The sequence below is a fragment of the Rhipicephalus sanguineus genome, chromosome 1 (assembly GCF_013339695.2).
Source record: "Rhipicephalus sanguineus isolate Rsan-2018 chromosome 1, BIME_Rsan_1.4, whole genome shotgun sequence".
Taxonomy (NCBI): Eukaryota; Metazoa; Arthropoda; class Arachnida; order Ixodida; family Ixodidae; genus Rhipicephalus; species Rhipicephalus sanguineus.
In genome coordinates, this window is record NC_051176.1 from 293600332 (window position 1) to 293625487 (window position 25156).

The 25156-nt window shown below is 43.5% G+C and overlaps 1 protein-coding gene across 3 annotated transcripts in view; it reads right to left on the minus strand.

Moving 5' to 3' along the window:
- The window catches only part of LOC119379290 (coiled-coil domain-containing protein 186), a 108537-nt gene that overhangs the window by 42645 nt on the left and 40736 nt on the right, over nt 1-25156 (minus strand). For 2 of the 3 annotated variants that reach the window (XM_037648556.2, XM_049411920.1), the window contains exons 10-14: nt 20486-20560; nt 9838-9922; nt 5986-6065; nt 3772-3987; nt 13-78 (exon numbers count right to left, since the gene is read on the minus strand). In XM_037648556.2, coding sequence (XP_037504484.1) covers nt 13-78; nt 3772-3987; nt 5986-6065; nt 9838-9922; nt 20486-20560 — 522 coding nt within the window. The remainder of the gene's footprint in view (nt 1-12; nt 79-3771; nt 3988-5985; nt 6066-9837; nt 9923-20485; nt 20561-25156) is intronic. The other variant, XM_049411922.1, reaches the window with a different exon arrangement.

Below are 25156 nucleotides of genomic sequence, written 5' to 3' on the forward strand. Positions count from 1 at the left end.
GATTTCACTCACAACACAGCTTCGACTGGAACCATTCAGCACAGTCACAGCAGCAGCATGCAAGCGTGATTCCTTGGGCTAGCAGAAAACAGGATAAGGAGGGGAAGGCAAGCACAAAGCATGTCAGTCCAAAAAGCTGTCACAATGCAAGCCATGCACATCTTAGCTACAAATAAACTTGCCAATGGGCTGGTGGATACTACACAAACACAAAGCATTCCACACAACCTCTGTAACTCTGCAAGTGAAATGATTAATGTATCAGTGGTTGTGAGTTCCCCCAAAGAACAAATAAATAAAGGGAGGTTAATAAAAAATTTGCTTGTAATCTGGACACATAACTACATATACAATCTAGTAAAATCAGGTACCTTGATAAGGGTGTGAAGTTAGTAAGCTGACTGAGAGCTGTGGAAAAGGACTGTGGCCACTGCTTATTGTGCAGTATGATCTCTGAACTACTGTGCGGAGGACATGACAGAGACGAGTGCCACTGAACAGCATGTTTTACTTTGGAAGTGTTCTTTGTGATAAACAAGGCATAAACAACCTATCGGTAGCTCTGCAAATTGCTGGGTTTTATTTTTTATAATGTACAAATGTGATAAGCACACAAAAACATATTATTACCCCCCTTTTCTTGACATCAATGCATTTTGTGTGGGTTAGATGGGTATGTTGGAAAGTGACTGATAGATGAAGAGACCACGTAAGAAAACCTTGTTGTAGAGGTCGAATCTATATCTTCATATGTTCCAACGCCTTCATTTATGCATAGCACATTTCCGATGGGAGACAGAGTGTGGGTTGTTGTGGAGGGCAACTTAACATTGAGGGAGGCATACAAAATAAATCAGTTATTATTGTGATCAAAATTTGGAAGTTTACTTGTGCATGGTTCATTCAAGCAGGATAATAAATGTCCAAAACAAAATGCAGCAAGCCACTGCGGTTGCAAGGTTTGTGGCCGGGAAAAGGGGGGTGGTATTAAATAGCAAAGCTAAATTTGCAATAAATGTTGGATACGAAATGAAAAGAAAAATGAAAGTGAGCAGAAAGACAATCTTGCTGAGCTGAACTTTGGAGATGAATCCACAATCGTGCTATGCAATGCAATAATTATTCACAATATGCACTGTATAGCAAAAATGTGAGGTTTATTGCAAATTTTACCCTCGTAATTATTTCTGTGTTTCAACCAAGAAACAATTAATTTTCTTTATGCCTTCCTTAGCTTCATTGTCAATTGGGTGTCAACCCATATGAAAATTAGTTCTTTTTGTCAAGAATATTTATGCCTGGCAACCATAGCACTGTGTTGCCTTTGATGTTCCATTCTGCCAACAAAAACAGCTCTTTCAGTGCCGTTATTTTATCAATGTAGAGCCTTTCGAGACTGGCTTTCACTGCCAAACATTTGATTGTGTAATGTGCTGCCAGTGCACGTAATCATTTCAAGTGAGGTTGTGAAGAAATTCCAAGTGATGATGTGACAGGAAGACAAGGCCCAGACAATATTTATGTTTCATGGGGCTGGCCAACACAACTGAGCAATCATGGGTTGTTTAACCTTTTCTTTACTGAAGGCGGTTCAGCTACCCTGATTCATTTTGCAGAGTTATCTGCGGCTTGATCAGATGGTGCAGTAAAAAATTGAGAAACCTATTCAAAGTATGCATTTTGTCGAGAAAGGACTTGATTCTGGTAATCGGAATTAGAAAATGGCGTCCTCCTCTGTGCATGAGCGACACGTGCGTGCATGCCGGCAACAGCTCTGTTAAAAAAAGAAGAAGAAAAAAAAAAAAACGCTCGTTTGCTGAAGTTATGTGGAATGAAGAAGAATTTCAGTTGTCTTGCCAGTGTGACAGCGACTACAGAAAGCAGGATATTCTTTCTAAATCATTAGATTCCGACGATGACTGTGTCTTGACGTATCGGTAGCCCCCCCCCCCCCCCCCCCCCCCCCGGGCTCACTTGTCCCTGAGCTTTATTTTTTAAATTTGAAAGATTCATTTTCTACACTCAAGACTGGAGAGGTTAGGGCAATTTCTGTGTCTGTGGGGCAGTGCATTGAAGCCAATGCTCTGCAAATTTGCAAAAAAATATTTTGCTTGTATCTTGTGAATAAAGCACCTTTAAATAGTTTTTTGAGTTATTTCAAAACACGTAGAATCAAATTGTCAAATAAAAAAATCGGTATTTTTGCATCGTTTTTGGCCACAAAAAACTTCGTAGGAAAAGGGTTCAGAATCCTTGTCATAACCAAACAATGCGTGCAGAACAAGTCATGCTATGCAGTGATGTAACAATATGCAAACTGTATTGCATATGCCAACTTCCAAAATTCATGTCTCATCTAATAGTAATACTGAAATAAGATCATACTATGATGTAAATGGAATGTTAATAGACAGACCTATCTAATGCATGTTATATTTCATAATTTCACAAGAAACATGTGCATGCAAAAATAACAAATGAAAGTGGACCAAACTGGAATTTCGACACATTTGTCACATTTTTGTTTTTCAGAAATTACATGTGGTTATAGTGGCCCCAAAGTATTTTAATGTGACATACACATCTAGAGTAGCGCAGTGTATTAGAGCAGTAACAAATGTGTGGTATTTTTCTAGGTAAGAAATAGTCCTCTTTTGTAAAATTTCGTCAGAATTTACAATGCATAGAAAGCACTTCTGCCCTACAATTTCCAGCAAACCCTATTGCATACTAAAGACCAGCTATTAAACAGTCTACACAAAGACTTTTGTCGTGATCCAGCAAGAATAAATTTTACACACACACACACACACACAAGCACGCGCGCGCACACACACACACACACGCACACGCGCACGCACGCACACACACACACACACACACACACACACACACAGGTTTTTTTTGGGTGCCACATCTGACACAACTTGGCGAGCTCTGAAAGTGCCTCACATGATGAGAAAATTTTTAAGCAAGAATATTTTGGGAAAAATGCTCTCTGCAAAATTTTTCCAAGAAAATCCAAGGTGGTCCTTAGAGCAACAGGGACACATGACATGGCATGACTCTTACTGGAATATGGAACATCACTTACGATGGTCACCGAATGTAGAATGTACAGACGGGTCCACTGTTAAAGGGTAAACTTGCGTGCAGGACACGTTTGGATTTCGCTCTCTTGCAAAAACATAGTGGCTTAGATTTCCATAAGACTACTGGTGGTTGACAGTTCAGCCTCTTTTTGACAGACTCGTGCAGTGTATGAACAATGTTTCCCTGTCCATTTCCTGTTAGAGGGCCAGCAAAATGAAAGGTGCTAATTGGAGTGTTCCCTTTAACAGTGGACCGTACTGTACGTGGCTCACAATTACTGTTACTTCATGGGGGAGGGGGCAAGTAGAAGGAGAAGCAGCCGAGTCAATCATTGAACAAACGGAAGGGAAATAATGGAAAAGCCAGCATTCTAATCACACCTAAACCCGTTTTACAATCAAACAAACAGATAATTCTATGAATTTATTGCTACTCATACTATGTACATTAAATGCAAATGGAACACAGATTCATTACCTAAGTGCGCTTACAAGTGTTGTGTCGGGAATTGGAAGATACCCTAACACTAATGCGCGAATGCAGAAGTGATGTGATTGTTCATGCTTCCTAAATTTCGGGAGATCAAGTGAAAATGCGCTTTTATTGCATATCCCTGTACTGTTTGCTTCTAGCGTGTGCGCAATACTGTGAGGACACAGTTCAGTGCATGCCGCTCACCGGAACAGTGGCTCTCCCTGCATTGACGAAGGTGACTGTGGGGTGGTTGCTTGCCACCTGGCTTGGTCCTGACCCCAGGGTCTCCAGTGAAGCTGTGGAGCTGGTGCGTGAGCCCAAGCCAAGAGGCTCAGGTGCAGAACCCTGGCGAGGGCTACCTTGGGCATCCTGCTGCTGCTCAAGTCGCTTCTTAGTCAGCTGCAGCTCTCGAGACAGCTCCTGTTTCGTGGGGTAAAAACATAAACGTGAAGGCAGCACCAATTGAAGAAGCTGACGTACTATTGGTAATATACATTCAGGCCCCATAACGTATTTTCTCCATATAACCAACCCCAGCATATAATCCGAACCCTAACGACAAACCATGTAAAAATAAAGAATAAAAATGAGCCAGAGAAGCATAATAATAAATGAGAACAGATCAACGAGGTTTTACTGTACTAATATGCTTTTCCCATTCTTCACAACGATACTTTGTGCACTACACTTAAAAGATGTGCCATTTGCTTCTATGTACATTTAGGTGCCCAAGTTATTGTTTGTCTCACATTTAAGAAAGCGGAGGGCATAAGTAGCAAGCATAATGCAACTGGCTTGCAGGCATATTTATGCCAGTTACCATTTCAATACTTCTTTATATCGCGCATTCAAACCAGAACATGAATATTTTTTCTTCTAGTAGAACCTCCCATAACATTTAAGGGGCAATATGACATTAGGAAATAGGAAGAGTAAGAGCAAATGTAACCATCGTCGACGAAAATAGCACTGGATGAACAGGGACATGAGAAGAGAATACACAACACAGGTGCTAACTTTCAACAAAATGTTTATTTCTGCACGTGCGGCCACTTATATTGAACACCTTATAAAAAACGCAGGTTCACACCTGTGTACAGATCCCTCTTGTGTCGCTATTGCCCTGGCATGGAAGATGGCTTTTAAGGGCTCGTTTTTCTTTGTTAGACACAATATTAATGAGAACTAACCGACAATAATGCCAAGGAAGGTATAGGAGATGTTATTTGTAATAACTGGAATATAAATGTGAAGAAAGTACAGTGGACGAAAAGATAACTTGCCGCCGGCAGGGACCAAACCTACGACCTTCGAATAATGCGTCCAATGCTCTACCACTGAGCTACAGCGGCGGTCATCCCCCCGTCCACTTTATAGGGTATATATGGGCATTTATACCTAGGAGTGTTAGTCAGCGCCGATTGCAACCATGGCGGCAAGTGTGGAACACTCTTTTTCTACCTTTTGGCGTCACATAGCACGTGATCTTTTTACGTAATAATCCCTGGCTTGTTATCTTTATCTAGAAAGGTCAGCCCTTTTTACTCAAAGCTACAGATGGGCAGCTAACACAATTCTGACTGGCACGTGATATGGCGGCTGCTTCGATGATTTCTCGTGTAAGAGATGACTTACGTCAAGATAAACTCTTGCACCCATCGAAAATAGGTTTGCACCCACAGTCGCAACAGTGCACACAAAGATGATCTTGAATTGCGCTATTCACATTGTAGTAGTGTTCTCTTAGCCGATCATTGATGCATCGGCCACTTTGGCCGATGTAAACTTTACCACAGGAGATAGGGTCTGGTACACGACACACAGGGTACATTATGTGAAACGCTGTCTGTGCTTAGTTTTACACCCGGTTTTTTTCATTAAGACAGTGCTGTTTTGTTTGCACAGTGAGACAAGCTTCCTAGGTGTAGAAAAAAAAATATCAACATTAGAACTTTGGCCAACTTTCTTAAGGTTGTGCGAAATTCCACGAAAATATGGAATAACTTCCTTCTTTTTGATATTATCTAGACTTCGCGCTTCTGGTTCCTGTGTTTGCGTGCGATGAGTACATTTTACTTTCTTAAGTATGCCTTCTGCTGCACTAACTTGCAAACTTAAGGCAAATACGGCTTCAGTGAGGTGACGAACCTGAGACTGAAAGCTTTCTCCTGTGCTGTGAGTGCATGACTTCCTCAAGGCATTGGTGAAACAAGAAGCCACAATACTTCACGAGTTTAGTGTGTGCCGAATCGAATGAAAGTAATGGCTTGTTTGCCCCATGTTCAAACATCCAGCATATGTGATTTCCCAAGAACTGAAGGCGTAGGTCTAAAAACTGAACGTTATCGTCGACAATGTTGTATCAGCAAGCCCAAACGGATACTCTGCTCAAATGTAACCATCAAGCTGAAGACATACCTTGATGCTTGAAATATGTCGTCTCTTCATCACTCTTTGTTCATTTTCAGCATCTTGAACTTGTGTTGTCAACTTCTCAACTGGGCAGGAAGTAGCAATCACAGTGCAAATATAATAACCAAAACTAGGCTCAAGTAAAAAAGTGTTTTTCTCAAAAAAAGGTTAGCTTGTTCATGGAAACATATACAACAATCAATGCACGTTAAAAAAAAAAAACAGTTTTGGGGTTGTACGTGCCAAAACAACAATTCTATTATTAGGCAATTGTAGTAAGGGACTCTAGATTAATTTTGTTTTTCAATGTACACATAAATCTAAGTACATGGTTGTTTTTGCATTTCACTCCCATAGAAATGGGTCTGCTGTGGCAGGGAATTGGACCTGTGCCTTCTGCTTAGCCGTGCAACTGTGCGTACTCATAAATTGCATTGAACTGCATTAATTGCTTCATGAATTAGGGAATTACAGGTTAATCAAACACAAGGCAGAGGATGACGCGACAAACATTCCACTATTAAATGGGTTTTATAAACTATACAGTCTGTGCAACTGAGCTTTGTTTTTTAATTTTGTGATGGGTGCCAAAGGCAAAGTAAGGGGGGTTTCCCACCAGTCAGTTAGCTAGTGCACTTCAGTGTGAATGCTAGCTCAAACACTCCAATGTGACCACAAAAAAGCTGAAAATGTCAGAACCACTGCGGTGCTGCTATACTACCCTCCCCACAGACCAACATGATTACAACGTTAGAAGTAACAAAAGACTGAAAATCAGCTTGGCTTCACCACTTAGACAACTATCAAACTCTTACTCTCAGAACTATTACAATGCAGCCTGTAGTGTTGACTTGAAGCTTCATTCATGTCTGGGCAACACAGGCGTGGCACGCGAAAGCAGCCATATGGCACTTTCATCATGGTGCAACTTGGTGAAGCGCTTCCATCACTAAACATCCATAGAGTATTCTAGCACAGCAATTTTTAAAGGGGTCATGAACCACTTTTCCAAGTAATGATCTAATGGCCTCAGTATCGGAGTGTACTGCCTCCCGAATCGATTGCCGCAAAAATTTCTCGAATCCGTCAAGAACCAGCGGAGTTACGGGGGTTTGGCGCACGCTCCCAGCGCTTTCTCTCTTTTCTCGTGCCAACGAGCGCACTGGAAGCTAGACAGGGAGGGATGGCATGGGGGAAAGAAGTTACGCCAGCGCGCGTCATGAAACGCGATCGCTCTCCCGCTGTGATTCGCTTGCGCGAGTGCGGCTACCGTGTACTGAGGAGTGCGGCGCCGGCAAGTGGCGGCACCCCGCGGCAAGAAGCGCATCTGATCCGAACGCCGCTCTCGATTTACGTCGGCTATCGGCCAATAAGCATGCTATGTCTCTTGCGACGTACAGCGGACAGACGCCCCGCCCACCGACGAGAGTGAGAACCGGCCTCTGTTTGAAAAGAGGGTGCCTGGGGAAACGGCAACTTCGCGCTCCGCTTGTGGCCATTACGCGGCGCGCACGACTGTAATATTTGGCAGAGCAGTTCATAGCCGTGTCAGCTTTCCGCAGGATGTGTTTTTTCAATCAGCCCAAGGGGTGCTTCATGACCCCTTTAAAACATGTTCAGAAACAGTATAATACAATAAGCAAATAAAATGTAAGGAGGCAAGCAACGCTTCTCCTATGGCATATGTCTAACTACAGTCTCTGCTGCCGTAACAAATGAAAACATACTTTTCTGGTGTCTGGTTGCCACCCCACTTCATGAGGCACAGGAATGCAGACCGATGCCTTAATATTATTTTTTTTTTCTACAGTTTTCCGTACCGCGCCCACAGGGCATCAATAGCCCACAATCTATGGTTTGAATTGCTGCTTTCCAGACATTCTGCGCTGCTGACAGAGACACTGCACCATCCGTCGTGAAGGAGAAGAACTATAGTTTTCTTATTTATGTAGTATGTTATTCTCCCGTGTGGCCTCGATTTTTTAATGCGCTCCAAAGTTGTGCGATCGTCTAAGTGGAAAGCGAAAATGGCTGCCACCAGATGCGGAGCGTGTGCACATTTCGAAAAATCGCAGCTATTGGCATTTCGCCGTGTTTGTGGCTGATTTTATCGATTTAACGAGCAGCAGCGAGTCTAAGAGCAACAAAGATGCTAACGAGCCTTGAACGTCGGTCAGCTTCGCTTTCTGCTTCGGGCTGCCTCAGTTTCCATTTCAGCGCCGGCCTGCCAGGATGGAAACTTATGAAAACTGTAAGAAATGCAAGACACCCAGCAGAAAACAAGAGTTTACTGCAAGACATGCGACGTTACGCTATGCCTTACATCGAGGAACTGCTTTGCAGCATGACACGCCCCATTGTAATCTTTACAGTAAGATTTTTGTCGGGAAAGTCCTGTTCAATGAAAAGGTTTCAATTTTTCAGGGATGGTGCCTATCAGATGGCAGTACATATTGTATCTCGCATAATTCCTGTTTTATTTTTCTCTTTGAAGATAGAAGCATGTCTTTACAAATGCTGTTGTTCAATATTGTCTTGTAATCTTGAATATGGCATTATATATCGCTCGCATAACCTACATCTCGTTGATGAAACTTGTATGCGTGAAAAGTGCATTCATTCTGGTTTTTGTTGATGTAATACATAAAACATTAGGTGCAGGTAGTTCCTTCAGCAAAAAAGATATAGTGTAACTTACAAATACCTATTTTCTCCGTGGTAGAGAGAGAGTTAAAAGAGCCTTGCAACACTTTTTTAATATGGTCTGAAAATGTTGACAACCAGAACTCAATGCTCCCGTGAACATGCGAGCCAAATATAGCACTGCACACAGCAGAGAATTTCATGTCAAGGACAGCCAGAAATTGCTCGCTCTTCTCTTGGTAAGCCGAGTAGTCGAAGAAACCCCCTACGCAATAGATGGATGGATACAGCCATTGGTGAATTTCATGATCACGGAAACATCCTCAGTAATACTTCTACTGTTTGTTCCGAGTTCAATTATTAAAAAATACGCACTTCTCCATTTTCGGAAAGACCAAAAAAGCATTTTTTCTTTCTACTTCTGGTCTCGATTAACGGTCGCTTGCGTAATGTTTTGTTTTATCCTACGTTCAGTGAGGTGACACCAAGTGCAGTACACCCGTGCTATTTCAAACACCATACACACCCGAGTCGGTCACTTGTCTCGTACTGAGCCCACTATGAAAGTACTTACCGCTGCACAATGCCATTTTCAAAACCACCACTACGTTTTACAGCATATGCTTGCTCTCTCCTAGGCATGAACTACTCGCCTTGGCAGACATCGTTTGGTCTTTAGATAATTGAAACAGTTTAAAAATGTGCTATCTGGCTTTGGCTACTATCCATCGGTCTGATCAAGCTCACGCAGGAGAAAGCCAGTGCACACTAGCTTCTCACAAAGCTTGGCCAAATTTCAGCATGACAGTCATGCTGCTTGTGCTGCATAGGTACTGAAGTTGTTAAGGGCTGCTGCAACATGGTGGTGTGGCGATCACCTGAAATGCTCAAAGCCATGGCATGATGACGTAGCTTCATGCCCCCTTGTCATCCCTCCCTGTGTAGCCTGCCACAAAGCCCTGTAACTCTGCTTATACTTGATGGATTCAAAAAGTTTTGTGGCAAGAGATTCGCGAGAAAATAAACTCCTACAGTGAGGTCATTTGGTGATTACTTGGAAAATGTTGCGGGATCCCTCCAAGTAGTAAATCCGCAAGTGCATCTTAGCTAATAAATCCACTTGACAAGTGACACATTTGTCTTGTTTGCCTCTGTCCTGTAATGAATGTTGGGCCACAGAATTTCAACAGATAACAGAAAGCATGAGTATCTTACTTGTTTTGGTCTTTTCAGCTAGCTTGCGTGCCAGAAGCTGTGTTTCTTGCTGACGCTGCTTCTGCTCAGCCTCAAGGCTAGATGCCTGCATAAAATTATGTCCCCCATTGAGCACACAATACTCAATTCCGAAGATTTTTTTTCTTATTAACCCTCCCACACCATAAGGAATGACAAAATGCGTGCCATATTTCCCAGGGATATCCAGGAGCGTGGCTTCTGGATACACCTGGGGACGGCCAGTTGTATGACTTGCATTAATCGCAGCACATTCCCTTAGGTGATGGCGAAAAGACACCCGTTTCAATTTTGCGCCAATGTGCTGTGCAGTGAAAGCGAAACAAAGAGAAGCTTCGTGCGACCTTGTGGTAGTTTATTCAAAAAATTTTTTCTTGCTTAAAACGAGAATTACTCTTTAAAAAAAAAAATATCCTGTACAAAGAGGAAATAAGTAGGCTTGTGCGAATATTTGAGCAGTTCGAATATTCGAACGCATACACATATAAACTGCATGTCATGGAGGAAGGAATACTAAGGAGAGGCCCTATCCTATTTCAATGCATTGCGAAAAGTGTGGCGGAAGTGACGTCAGATTTATGGGGCAAACAAACCGCTATGGGGCAAACAAAACAGCAGACGCCCCGCGGCGTGCTCTCCGCGGTGGTTAGCTTCTGCGCAGATTTGTAGTCCCGGCGTAAACTTAGCGCGTATTGTGCGGTTCGCACGCAGTAAAATGTTGCAAGCAGTCGTTTACCAGGCTGTTCGTGCGTGGCAGGCCCGAGCGCTGCGTGCTGAAATTCTTCGTGGAGCGTTTTTGTGCAACAGTACAGAATACCGGTACGTGCCGTGATCAAAAACGTTCAGCCCCTGCATCATCGTATTCGAACTCACCTAGCAGTGACTTACGCGTTCTGCTGGGCGTTAGGCCTTCCCTTTCTCGTGGCCCGATTTCCCGATCTGTTGCCGGATTAGCGGTTCTTTGTTCGTGTATATGGAGTGAGCGTAGTAGCTATTCGGCGCAACGCCAATCTATAGTAGACGTAACTTCACGTCGAAAAGAGGACACCGCTGTATTGTATACGCGATCGTGCACGTAAAGTTTGTAATTCCAGTACGCACACAACAAGCACGCAGCGAGCGCACACCGCACAATACATACATCACGTAGTCCGATAACAACAACATAAGTTTATTGCCCTTTCGTTGAACGACACAGCCTCTAAAAACGTACGATGCCTTCGGCGCATGTTATGTACGGCGCGTCAGACGCCAAAAACAAAAGTGCACGTGTGTTCTGCGTTGACACAACGAGAAAGAAGCAACAGAGCGCACACCCGAGAGCTTTGCATGCAAATACCATGCATTAGTGATCAGCAATGAAGCGAACGTGTACGTACACATGAAAAGTGACACCCGGTACTTTCCGCAGTGCACGCGATTTGCACCAGGTATACGCAATCATACGCAACAGTTGGGCATTGCGTAGCTTTCCTAAAGAACGCACACAAGGAGCAGCATGCGTGAATCGACTGCGCCGCGGCGCCGCTTGCACGGGGAAAAAAAAAAAAAAGGCTCGAATCGCGCATGCGCTTGCAAACGACACGGCGGAAATCGCGAAATGTTTCGAGGCTCCTTCGCTAGGAGGCGATGCGGGTGTTTGCAATGTGGAGGCTTCACGAATGTGACGTCAGGGCCTCTCCTTATTTTTCCTTCCTCCATGCTGCATGTAACCCCCCCCCCCTGTAAAAGTGGTTTCACTGCAGTGGAGTGGTGCTATACCGTGAATACACCTTGCCAGGGGAAATCCGCACAGCTGTAAAGCCTCACTTCAAGGTTAAATGAACAAATTACCCTCACATCAATTCATCATTTTTTAAGTTTAAAACCTCGTTATACCAACTTATATGCTCTAAGTATAGTAAATTTTAAAACGCAATGTATTTTACAGGTTATCACTTGCATTCTACCGAAAGTCAAATCCTGCTACTATTCAAAGTTGCTTCCACTTCCCTTTAAACCAAAAAGAAGGACATCTGCACATGTCTTGTTTCAATTTTAAAATATATTGTGCAGGTTAGTTGGGTCATGACAAATGTGCTCATTTTTCTTTATAATATGTGATGTATACTATTCGAATTTGAATCAAAATTATTCGACCAAATCACTATTCGCACAAGCCTAGAAATAAGGCGTAGTCGGTGTTGCAATGGACAGCTCGGTGAGTTCTAGAAATTTTTGTACTGTTGTTTGTAACACCGTTGAGGCGTCTAGCGCATTCCACTCACGCACGGATAACGGAAAAAAGGAATAAAAGAAAGCATTGTTGTTGCAAAGAAATTCTTCAAGAGTGAGTGGGTGTTTGTTTCGAGTGATCCTAGACTGACTTATATTGATGTGGTCTGATGCTTTAATCCTAAATGAGTTGTGCAGATAAATCGTGCTGCTTTGCGCTGCACCCTTTCCAGTGTTGATATGCAGGTAGACGTGTACGGGGACCAGACAATGTTCGCATATTCCAATATCGGACGTATAAGGGAAAGATAAGACAGAAGTTTTATCTCGGGGGGTGAGTCTTTCAAGGCACGTTTAAGAAAGAAGAGCTTGTTGATGGCTTTTTTTGCTACATGCTGGACGTGCGTTGTCCAGTTCAAATCGGATGTGATGTAAATACCCAGATAATGGTATTCGTTAACAGAACGCAGTGTAGTGCTGTCGGAACCATAAGTGAATTTGAGCGGAATTTTTTTCTTAGTAACTGACATGGAAACGGTTTTTTCTTTGTTAATGTTAATGTTTGTGTAGTGCATTAACGAATTTTTTATTAGTATTGTAATAACAAGAAACTGACTTACTTTATCTTGAACATATCAAACTGATATTCGTTTCAGACAGGATTCATTTGGCAGTGACACATTAGTCGTCTCATAGTTCTCAGAACCAATCTGTATCCAGCGTTAAAGTCGATAAATAAAAGTCAAATAAACGAGGAATAAACATTACTTGACTGTGGCACAAAATACATTTCGTGAAAGAGGAGGAAAGTGAAGCGCCAGCTTCTCTTTTCTTCGCCCCCTTTTTCGTGTAATGTATTTTGCGCCACAGTCAAGCATACCTGAGCAATGTAAGCACCAACTCGCCAAAGAAGAAGTCCTTTCGGAAGGAAATAAACAACGCGTCTGAAGTCGCACAAACGGCAGGAAGAGGAAGATGGAAGCTTGCGATGAAAAAGGCTGTAAACAGGGGGTGGCTGCTCGAGCCGACGTTTCGACAGGTGGACTTGTCTTCCAGCCTTGAAGAAGGCAAGTCCACTTGTCAAAACGTTGGCTCGAGCACCCACCCCCTGTTTACGGATGTTTACGGATTTTTTCACTGCAAGTGTGAGGCCACATGAAAACTGTTTTTAGTGACAGTAACTACTAATATATAATTGTTGGGGTTTAATATTCCAAAATCGCGATATGATTGTGAGGGACGCCTTAGTGAAAGGCTCCGGAAATTTCGACCACCTAGGGTTCTTTAATGTGCACCTAAAATCAAAGTACAGTAAACTCCCGTTAAGACGAACTCGTTTAAGACGAATTCTCGCTTATGCCAAACGACACGGGAACGTTTGTTTGGTTTCCCATAGACTCAATGCAAAAAAAGTGTGCTTAAGACGAACTGCCTAACAGGTCTCTTCTGTTACGACGAACTTTTGCAGTGACCAACAATGCCGGCGATTCTGCGCAACGAACATTGCAGTCTTGTTGGGTGGGGCATTCAGGCGGACGAAAGAAAGCAAAAAGAAAAAGAAAAGTGCTTCCTGGCACAAAGACCCGAAGCATATCGTGGGTGACATGGAGGGAGGGCGCGAGATAAGTGGAAAAAGAAGGTGAGCGTGTGAAGCCGGTATCTCTCTCACCCCCAGCCTGTGGATGGGGAAAGTGCTGGCTTTATTAGCAAAAAAAACAACAAAAAGAGTTGGGGGATTTACTAAGCCATTGCATCCTTTTGTATTGTTCCCCACTGGAGGAGAACAGAAGAGCTTTGGGCTATCTCATCTGCTGAGTACTGAGAGGAGAATGTGAGAGGAGTTGGGGGGCGGGGAGCCAAACAAAAGCAACGATGGGAACAAAAATTGTCCGTGCATTACAATCGCGTACATTTGAGGTGCTAGCAGTCCCGTCAGAGGGGTCAGATGCATTGTCATCACCGTCACACAATGGCGGCCGAGCACATGTTGTGGTCAGTCCGCATTGTATCACATGCGTCGTGTCTGTTCCCAGTGAAGTGCAAATTGTGATGCGCCATTTTCATTGTGAAAGTGCACAACAAAGGAAGGTTATTCTGCACACTGAATATAACTGCGTCGTGTCTTTTTCGTGTGCCTGAGGCTTGTGACCATGAGTAGCACGAACGGAGATCTTCAGCTGTGCATCGATTGGGAAAAGCTACTACGGGCTGAAAATGGAAATATCCAGACCTCGAAGAAAAGCTTGCAGACTTTCTTAAGCAACTCAGCGTATCAGATGGGAAATTAAAGCCTGTAGAACAGGTTTACAGAAGAAAATAAACTGCCAGGAAAATAAATCTTCCATTCTTTGAAGGAAAATTGTGCTTCTCTCTTCCCCTTTTTTTAATTTTTTTTTCTTTTTCCTAATCGTCAACACAGGAGCGTGCTGCAGTTTTAACGCGAGAGTGTTAAAGGGGAACTCCGGGGATTTTCCGATAGTCACTGATTTCAATTAAACTTTCAAGATATGTTCTGATCGGTACCCTAATAATATGTGCCAAGTTATACAACCCTAACTCATTTAGTTTTTTAGAAAACGAATTTTAAAATTGGTAGCCAATTCTGGAATCAAGCCTTTAAATGCGGGCCACCCTGTGTACGTGACACATCGTTTCTACTCCCTCTTCTACCCCGCCTCACCCAGCAGACGGACGCTGCGCACGCTTTCTTCATCGAGGCGACGACGACGCTAGCACAGTTATTGCTTTTTGTTAGTTGCATGGGGTGCAGGCCTGGGGTGCAGCCTCACTGGCGACCACAGCCAGCAATGCACTCCCTCACCAGAGCAGGATTGGCCACCCTGTTGTAGTACTTGGCCACTACCTCCCACATGAATACACCAATTAACCCTCGGCCCTCAGTCCCCAGCGGCTGCGAAGCAACTGACCAAGGCGGCGGTCAGACCTGCGACGCAGCAGAGGGTGCTAAGGATCTCTGGGTCCGGACAGGCCGCCATTGGAATCTGAACTTGGCTACATATAATGCTAGAACTTTATCTAGTGAGGCGAGTCTAGCTGTACTATTCGAGGAATTAGAGGGTGTTAAATGGGATGTAATAGGGCTCAGTGAGGTTAGGAGGCCACAGGAGGCTTATACAGTGCTGAAGAACGGACACGTCCTATGCTATCGTGGCTTAGCTGACAGAAGAGAACTAGGAGTGGGGTTCCTTATTCATAAAAATATAGCTGGCAATATAGAGGAATACTATAGCATTAATGAGAGGGTGTTATGTATCGTGATTAAGTTTAATAAGAGGTACAGGATGAAGGTGATACAGGCCTACGCGCCTACATCCAGCCATGATGATCAACTGGTTGAACGCTTCTACGAAGACGTAGAATCAGCAATGAGTAAGGTAAAGACACAGTATACTGTACTGATGGGCGACTTTAATGCAAAAGTAGGCAAGAAGCAGGCTGGAGATCATGCAGTTGGGGAATATGGCATCGGCTCTAGAAATGCCAGAGGGGAGTTACTAGTAGAGTTCGCAGAACGCAATAATTTACGGATCTTGAATACCTTCTATAGAAAACGGACTACTCGTAAGTGGACGTGGAGGAGTCCTAATGGCGAAACTAAAAATGAAATAGACTTCATAATGTGCGACAACCCGGGCATTATACAGGATGTGGAAGTAGTTAACAAGATCCGATGCAGTGACCATAGAATGGTAAGATCTAGAATTCAACTAGACGTGAGGAAGGAACGGCAGAAACTGATACGCAAGAAGCCGATTAATGAACTAGCTCTGCGAGGGAAAGTACAGGAATTCAGAGTTTCACTTCAGAATAGGTACGCGGCTTTAACCAAGGAAGCCGACTTTAGCGTTGACGCAATGAATGATAATCTGACTAGTATCATTAAGGAGTGTGCAGTGGAAGTCGGGGGTACAGTCGTTAGACAGGACACTGGTAAGCTATCCCAAGAGACGAAAAACCTCATTAAGAAACGTCAAGCTATGAAAGCCTCAAATGCAACAGACAAAATAGAGCTGGCGGAGCTTTCGAAGTTGATCAATAGGCGTAAAGTAGCCGACATAAGAAAGTATAATATGGAGAGAATTGAGCATGCTCTAAAGAATGGAAGAAGCCTCAAAGCTACGAAGAAAAAACTGTGCATAGGCAAAAATCAGATGTATGCATTAAGGGACAAGGATGGCAAGGTCACAACCAATATGGATAGAATAGTTGAGGTAGCGGAAGAGTTCTACAGAGATCTGTACAGCAGCCGAGACAGTCAGGATGATAACGTAAGAAGCAGTAATATCCCAGAGGAATCTGACATCCCACCAGTATTAACAGGAGAAGTAAAGAAAGCCCTAAAGGGAATGCAAAGAGGCAAAGCCGCTGGTGAGGATCAGGTAACATCAGACCTGTTGAAAGACGGTGGAGAGATTATGTTAGAGAAACTGGCCGCCCTGTATACGAAGTGTCTCTCGACAGGGAGGATACCAGAATCTTGGAAGAATGCCAACATCATCTTGATCCATAAGAAAGGGGACGTCAAGGACCTGAAAAATTACAGGCCCATCAGCTTACTGTCCGTTGTCTACAAGCTATTCACAAAAGTAATTGCTAACAGAATTAATACGACATTAGAGTTTAATCAACCAAGGGACCAGGCAGGATTTCGTACAGGCTTCTCAACAATAGACCATATTCATACTATCAATCAGGTGATAGAGAAATGCGCAGAATACAACCAACCCCTATACATAGCCTTCATAGATTACGAGAAGGCATTTGATTCGGTGGAGACATCAGCCGTCATGCAAGCACTGCGGAATCAGGGCATTGACGAAGCCTATATAAACATAATGGAAGAAATATACAGCGCATCCACAGCCACTATAGTCCTTCATAAAGAAAGCGACAGAATCCCAATAAAGAAGGGCGTACGACAGGGAGACACGATCTCTCCAATGCTATTCACCGCGTGTTTACAGGAGGTTTTCAGGGCCCTAGATTGGGAAGAATTAGGGATAAGAGTTAATGGAGAGTATCTCAGTAACCTGCGATTCGCTGATGACATTGCATTGATGAGTAACGCGGGAGACGAATTACAGCTCATGATTACTGAACTGGATACGGAAAGTAGAAGAGTAGGTCTGAAAATTAATATGCATAAAACTAAAGTAATGTGGAACAATCTTGGCAGAGAACAGCGCTTCGCGATAGGTGGCGAGACGCTGGAAGTTGTAAAGGAGTACGTCTACTTAGGACAGGTAGTAACCGCGGAGCCGAACCATGAGAGTGAAATAACTAGAAGAATAAGGATGGGATGGGGCTCATTCGGCAAGCATTATCAAATCATGAATGGTAGTCTACCACTATCTCTCAAGAGGAAGGTATATAACAGATGCATCTTACCGGTACTTACCTACGGAGCAGAAACCTGGAGACTTACAAAGAGGGTTCAACTTAAATTGAGGACGACGCAGCGAGCGATGGAAAGGAAAATGATAGGTGTAACCTTAAGAGACAGGAAGAGAGCAGAGTGGGTCAGGGAACAAACGGGGGTTAAGGATATCATAGTTGAAATTAAGAAGAAGAAATGGATATGGGCCGGCCACGTAGCACGTCGGCAGGATAACCGGTGGTCATTAAGGGTAACTGACTGGATTCCAAGAGAGGGCAAACGCGTGAGGGGAAGACAGAAAATTAGGTGGGTAGATGAGATTAAGAAGTTTGTAGGTATAACGTGGCAACAGAAAGCACAGGACCGGGTTGATTGGCGGAACATGGGAGAGGCCTTTGCCCTGCAGTGGGCGTAGACAGGCTGATGATGATGACTACATAAGGCTGTATAGGCTATATTTTTGCTTCGACCGCTACACTGTGAAAATGAAGCTGCAACATGTGTCAAAACGCTATATTTTTTTTTAACTCTGTCCCAGCTCCGCCCCCACATTTCAGTCTTAGTTGCTCCCGCGGTATTTTTATCATATAGTATGTACCAATAAAGCCCACATTGTGAACATGTTCCTCATTAAATAATCAGTGCTTTTTATAAAAAAAATTTTAAAATGCTGCATTTTGTGACGCTTCCTCATGCCTAAAAGTAATGCAAATAGAAAAAAAAAATCAACTAATATAAACATGAATGACTGGTGCCTTGCGATTAACGAAAAAGTTGTTTCATACTAATGCCTCAAAGTGGCAGTTTTGTATAACTTATTTTTCACGAGACAGTTTCACTTCCGTGTGCGAAGTTCGAAGTGCCCTCATGGCATGATGAAATTTTTTTTTCGTAAACTACCGCTTCAGTAAGTACTTCCCACATTCACATATATGTACTATCAAGATTTGTTTCAGTGGGATTGAAGGTGGTCAAAAAACCACTTCATATGTAATGACCCTGCCACTAACAGGTGGATGACAATTTTTCTCCTTTGTGAACCTTCCTCCATATCGCAGGCTTCTGCAGAACTGATTTCCCACATATGGTATTCGTGTGCCTTGAGCTTCCCATCAATTTGCTCTTGCTCTGAGACCTGCTAGCTTCGTGGTGAACTCAGATGACAGAGTGACCAACCCAGAAGTGTCTTCAGTCCAGCAACCAAGTGGACGTCGCTGGTTTACCACCAGTTCTAGAGTGTTAAAGGAGTAGTACTGACACAAAAATTTTGGCCTCGCGTTTTCTTGCTGTAATGTGTTACTGGGGGCCTGTTAGTCATAACGCGGCACATCGTTTGCTGCAGCGTGCGACAGATAATTAATTACAGGGTCTCAGTTACCGGCCAGTGTCAGTTTCAGTTTCAAAAACAACAAGCCACCGGGTGCAACGATCACCACCTAGCGAGTGCAGCGCTGGACATGTCAGCACACAGAACTGTGACGCACTTCCGCGCGGTTTGCGAGCAGCCGCTGAGAAGTAAGCTGCTGGAGCGAACGCGGCAAAAAACATGGCGGCTATGACATCATCATAACTTGTTGCAGCGTGGTCACGTGAGGGAAGTAAGGGGGTCACCAAGGGTCACCTCTGAGGATGTCAATAGCCCGATGGTGTCGATCGCTCACGCAAACTTCAAAATTCATTTAAAATACCTTCCCAGCTATATTCGCTGTTGATATTTTGCAGATGATATATGCATGTTCACGGGAATCGATCCCGCAGGTTATCTCGGCCACGAAATTTTGTGTCAGTACCCCTTTAAGCTATACATGTGCACAGAATTGGGCTGCCTGGATCTTTTCTGCTTTGGAGTTAGGGTGTGTGCGGACTTATGTGTCTTCATTGAACAGGCCTGGGCCTGACTACAGCCAAAGAAAAATGCAAAAACAAAGCTTGCATATGTGCAAACCAAGGCATAAATTCATTCCTGCCACAATACAATGCTGTGCTGGCATGCTGGCAATGTAGAGCACTGCATTCTGCAATAAGAGTTTTACATACACTTTGCTATAATGAATGCCTGCAAATGAATGCAAGGAAAAAATTTTTGTGATTTTAGGCAAGCGTCAATGATAGGAATTATGCTTGTTTTCTGGCTCCAGCAGTTTGGTAATGGCAATGTGTACACAGGAGTGATTGCTAGTGTTAAGTACGTAATGCAGGAGTGACGACTTTGCATTGCAACTTAGTGATAGTTAACTTACTATTATTTTGAATAATATCTTCTATACTGCCATTTCTTATGGTAGCACAATAGAGTGCATCTGACCCATGATATTCAATTGAAAAGCTGCTTACTTCCTGCTCAGTTTTAGTATGTGGGGCAATTGATGAGTTGGGCCGAAGATGTAGGTTTGTCATGTTGAGGTTGTATGCTGAGACTATGGATGTAGGTTTGTCATGTTGAGCTATTATCATGTTGAGGTTGTATGTTGAGACTATCGGTACATACACTAGGGCCAAGCCAGGTTCAATGCACAACTTCATTTAGAAGTAGGGCACTCCTGCATTTAGTTCAGGCGCTTACATTCTCTTTGCTAAATGTATTCAGACAATTTTTTATGATAACACTATGACCTATGTCGTCTTTTCGTTTCGTAAGCTTTCTCCCTTGACCCTTAAAGAGCTGGCTCCTCCTGGCAAACTCTGGTGCTAGTGTGTACGACAATTTGCTGCAAACATGGAGATTCAGCCATCACCAAAATGAAAATTAAGTGATAAACTGTATGTGTCTAACTCCATGAACCATACATGAGCCAGGATCGCAAGCAATCATTCTTTTACAGCTTTACAGGTGCGAATTGAGAATATAAAGGATGAAAATAATGTCATTAAATAATAATCACAGAATGGTTTAAGATTTAAATGGAATCCCTATAAAGAGGGAAATTTCAAAAGCAATGTTCACTAGAAATTGTCTGTGTAATGCATAATGTAGGACTTCAATGACCGCATGCGAACAAAATGGAACACAGGGCTCACCAGATCTCGATTCTGCTTCTTGAGCTGCGCAATTTCCTGTGTCAGCTTGCTATTCTGCTCTTCTAGGTTCTGTGCCTACGCATTCAGGACAAATAAAGGTTAGACAACAAGCATCTCACACTTTAGCACCATTTATTAAAGATAGCATTAACTACAGTAAAAGTCACCACAAATTGGAAAACTAAGCCCTGGTCTGACCAAAGTGACAGCTGCGTAAATGATGACTAACAGAGAACAATTCATACAAACCACTTCTACAATTCTCATATGAGAAAGGCCTGTAACCCTCAATGAGCTACTGTATTTACTCGATTCTACCGCGCCCTCAAGTGTAACGCGCAACCGCTTTCCACGACAAAAAGAAAGAAAAAGTAATACATCGATTGTAACGCGCACCCATTTTTCGTGAGAGAAAAGAACAAAAAAAGTCCGTAGGAGTCAAACTTCACACATTCAGAACAAGTATTTGGGTTTTAAAGAACTACAGTTTCAAAAAAGTAAAACACAAAGTCAAAAGGCGGGCATTGCCGCTAAAGCTGTCACCACTACGGCGGCGATACGAGTCACGTAATGGATCAGTCCTCGTCGCTGTCAACGCTCTTCGATTTCGGGAAACCGGCCCTGCTTTGGTTCACTGAAACCTTTTCGTGAAGCTTTGCTGTAAAAACTCTTTTGCTTCTGTTTGCGCCAGTCTCGCACGCACGTTTTGGGAACTCCGAATGACCGCGATGCGGCCCGATTTCCGTCCGTCTCTGCACATGTAATAACTATTCTTTTAAATGCTGCATCGTGGTGCACTCGTCGAGTATTTGGAGTCGGCACTTCCATGCCGTCGATGCGAACGCAGAACGGGATGACAATCTCCTTAGCACACGTACGAACTGAAACAATAATGGCAGAAATGGCCAAGGCGCGTAGGAGGCGGCCATTTTGAAATGCCGATGGCAATACAATAACCGAGTTTCTTTTTTTTTCTTTTTTTCGGTACTCGATTCTAACGCGCATGCTATTTTTGGACTCGTTTTACCGGAAAAAAGGTGCGCGTTAAATTCGAGTAAATACGGCATACTCACATACCATGGAGCAACCAATAACACAGAAAAATAGGCTACACGAAGAACAAGTTGCACTTAGCGAATTTTTAAAAAACAATGTATCCTGTCCAAAGCTTCTCCCATGTTTTACCAATCAAGCACAGGACCGGGTTGAATGGTGAAACATGGGAAAGGCCTTTGCCGTGCCGTGCAGTGATGATGATGATCACGTATCCTGTGAATTCTACAACATGCTCATCATGTATACAGTAGAACCTTGTTCCTAAGGCTTTGAAGGAAAACACAACACAAAACATACTATCTCGAAAAACGCATGATCTAAAGTAACACACACACAAAAGAAGTGTAGTTTCACCAGAAATGTGAAGCATTAAGGTACAGTAAAACCTCATTAATTCGAACTCTGTTATTTCGAAATCCCGCTTAATTCGAAGGGTTTCTGCGGTCCCGTATTTTGCAATGTAAATCTGAGTGGATATTTTGAAGCGGCGGTCAGCGCCAGCCCGGTTAATTCGAAAACTTTGGGTGCCATGTGTCAATTCCCGATCCCGATTTCGCCGCAACTCTGCGGAAGCGACGACCATTAGGAGCCACAGGGCAATGCAGTGTAGCGATATTAATGAGTGACAGTTGAAGCAACCCAGCCTCGCTGGTGCTAGCGAAAAAAAAGTAATAAAGAAAAAAAACGCGGTCTCGTATTCAGCTACAACGTGTGCCTGCGGAAAATAAGACGTGCTTCACTGCAACACAGCGGTGACACGTGGGCAGCATGCCGCATGCTTCTCACAAAGTGAGCGCGTCATGATTTACCCATTCTTTTTGGGAAAAGAAAAGATAATAAAGGACGACCTGACGGAATTCATGATGTATGTGAACCTCCGATTGGTGGTTGCTCCGGCAATTTGCACACTTGCACTGCTGGCGGAGTTCTTGCCTGTAACGCCTACTTCGAAAACTCAGTTCGAAAGCTTCAATGATCATGTTTTCCAGCCAGAACACATTGCGGATTCCGTCACACTGGCCATTATCATATTCTTTATTTTACCAGAAAGAATGGGCGAATGGTCGCATCATGACGCGCTGACGCTGCGAGGAGCAGGTGACATGCTGCCCGCGTGTCACCACTGTGCTGCAGTGAAGCACGCCTTTTTTTTCCGCAGGCACGCATTTTAGCTGACCACGAGACTTTTTTTTTTCTTTTCTTTCTCCTTTTTTTTTTGTGCTGACAGCAGCGAGGCCCGCCATTTTCCCGGGTTTGAGGCAAAAATGGGACCGGGTATTGCTGGAAAACAACCCTTGGAGCCACAAACTAGAAGGCCAAACGACCACCTCTGATTACTTTCAGTAATTCATCCTTGCATCCTGCTTTTTGTATGTTTCGTTAATTCGAAAACCCGCTTAATTAGAAAGTTTTTCACAGTCCCAGTGACTTTGAATTAATGAGGCTTTACTGTATTTTAATAGCAAGGAATTTTACTATTGCATGAAGTTTTAGGCTCAAAGTTTTATCCACAGTGTAAACTGCAGTCAAGATTGGTGTACTAACTAAAGCGTGGTGTGATGTGCCCAAAGACATAGAGTTTACTCAATGAATGTGAGCACTACCCATTAGGACACTGGAAGCACCGGAAGAGGAAAGTGCACATGCTATCCCTTGCTTCAACTAAGTACTTAAACTACATCCCACCTTCAGGCAGGTTACATAACATTCAATACCGGGCGCGCATTAACGCTGCTACTTTTCTTGGGTTGCCCAAACAGCCCATGTGTGGTCTTCCATACATGACACATGGGCCGTATTAACACGTGCTCAGCTGCGCAGTTTCAACTATCTCATCTCCAACATTTACCATACAGAAAGACTCACAGATCAAGGTGAGGTGGCCTTGGACCAACAGATCCAGTGACAGTGTACCAATGCATTGTGTGAGCCAAGCCAAGGTTGCTGGCCGTGTAGGCCGCGCATAATGTACATGCATGTTGACAGTCCTGTTGGCAGCCTTAGTTCAGTGGTATCTCTGAGAGCTCAAAAACGTTTGCTTTCCTTGGAATTTATGCTTCCACAGTGCCATCTTAACGACTGTGGAGCAGACTAACACAATTGCAATTAATGAGTGAACTGCCTACGTGCCCACACCATTCCCGGCTGTGCAAGCGGTGCACAAAGAAGCACGCATCTCAGAAGTAAAATGGGACATTGCATGCCATATGCATTGCAAGCACTTGTCTCTTTTACACGCCTTGCGAGCAAGAGGCCTTGCCAGACATCGCTTGGTGTTTGGCTCATTTAATTTGCTTGAAAATGCGCTATATGAATTTGGCTGCTATACGTTGGTCAAGCTGACACAGGACAAAGCTGATGCACACCAGGTACTCCCAGAGCCCGGCCAGACTTTTGCACAATCGTGCTTCTTGTGCCCCCATGGGGTGCCATCATGTGCTGGTGGCATGCTCTATAGAATGCTAATTACACTTTAGTGTGCTCATCATTATACCAGAAGTGTTCAACCACATTCAAAGAAAAAAAAAAAGAAAAAAAATCCTCCAGGTCACAATGTGCGCTGACAAAGCTTTTTGCCCCTTTATCACCCACCCCCCTCCTCTTGTGCAACTTGCAGACGAAAGAAGAGAAAAAGTGCACAGAGCTTGCGACAAACCCCTGCAAACTCTGCTCATATTTAATGGATTAAAAAATTGTTTTCTGGCAATTGATTCGTGAGGCACTAAACTCCGATAGTGAGGCCATTAGATGATCACTTGGAAAACTGTTGCAGAACCCGTTTCATTCAAAATCCAGATTTCAGTGCAGGTTCGTGCTACTCAAAGGTTTGGCACAAGATGGCGCAATTGGACATCACTACCATCGCTGAAGATTGCATTTTTATCCCATAGTGCATTTTTCACAAATGAATAGAGGCAAACAACTTGGGATGTACACAGTACAAATCACATATAGGTACAAGCCTAATTCATGAAATCGAAAATGGTCTTTCATCTAATGTGTAGATTAATTTTGGTCTTGCTCTGTGATTTGCTGGCCTCCTGGTTAGCTGACATGTTAGAGTAACTGCCTTGGAAAGTCACTGGTCCCACGTTTCATCCCTGAACCAGGAATTTTTGTTTCCTCAAGCATACCCGATTAGGGGTGTGCAAATAGTGAATTTTATAACTGAATCGAATACAAATAAATATGAACTGAATACTATTTGAATAGTTTTCAAATAACAAGGCAACCATTTTCAATGCAGCCCTAGAATTCCAAAAGATTTTATTTGAAAGAAATACTGAAAAATCCCGAGCAAGCACCCCTAACCGTGCAAGTGCATCCTCCCTTTTTTTGGGAGATTTGAAATATGCGCCCCCTTCTCTCCATTTTCACTGTTTCATTCACTGTTTTTATTCGCCCCGACGAGTGCGGATAAAAACAGTGAATGCATGCACATTCAATAAAGCATTTCATTAGAAGCAGGCTGTGCATTCTTTATTTTTAGCGGCTCCTCTGCCACTATCTTGAATTTTGATCTGCGACCGAGCATCGCCCCCCCCCCCCCTCCAAATCTATCGGATTATCCATCCCTGTAGGGGGGGGGGGGTGCTTGCTCGGGATTTTACGATA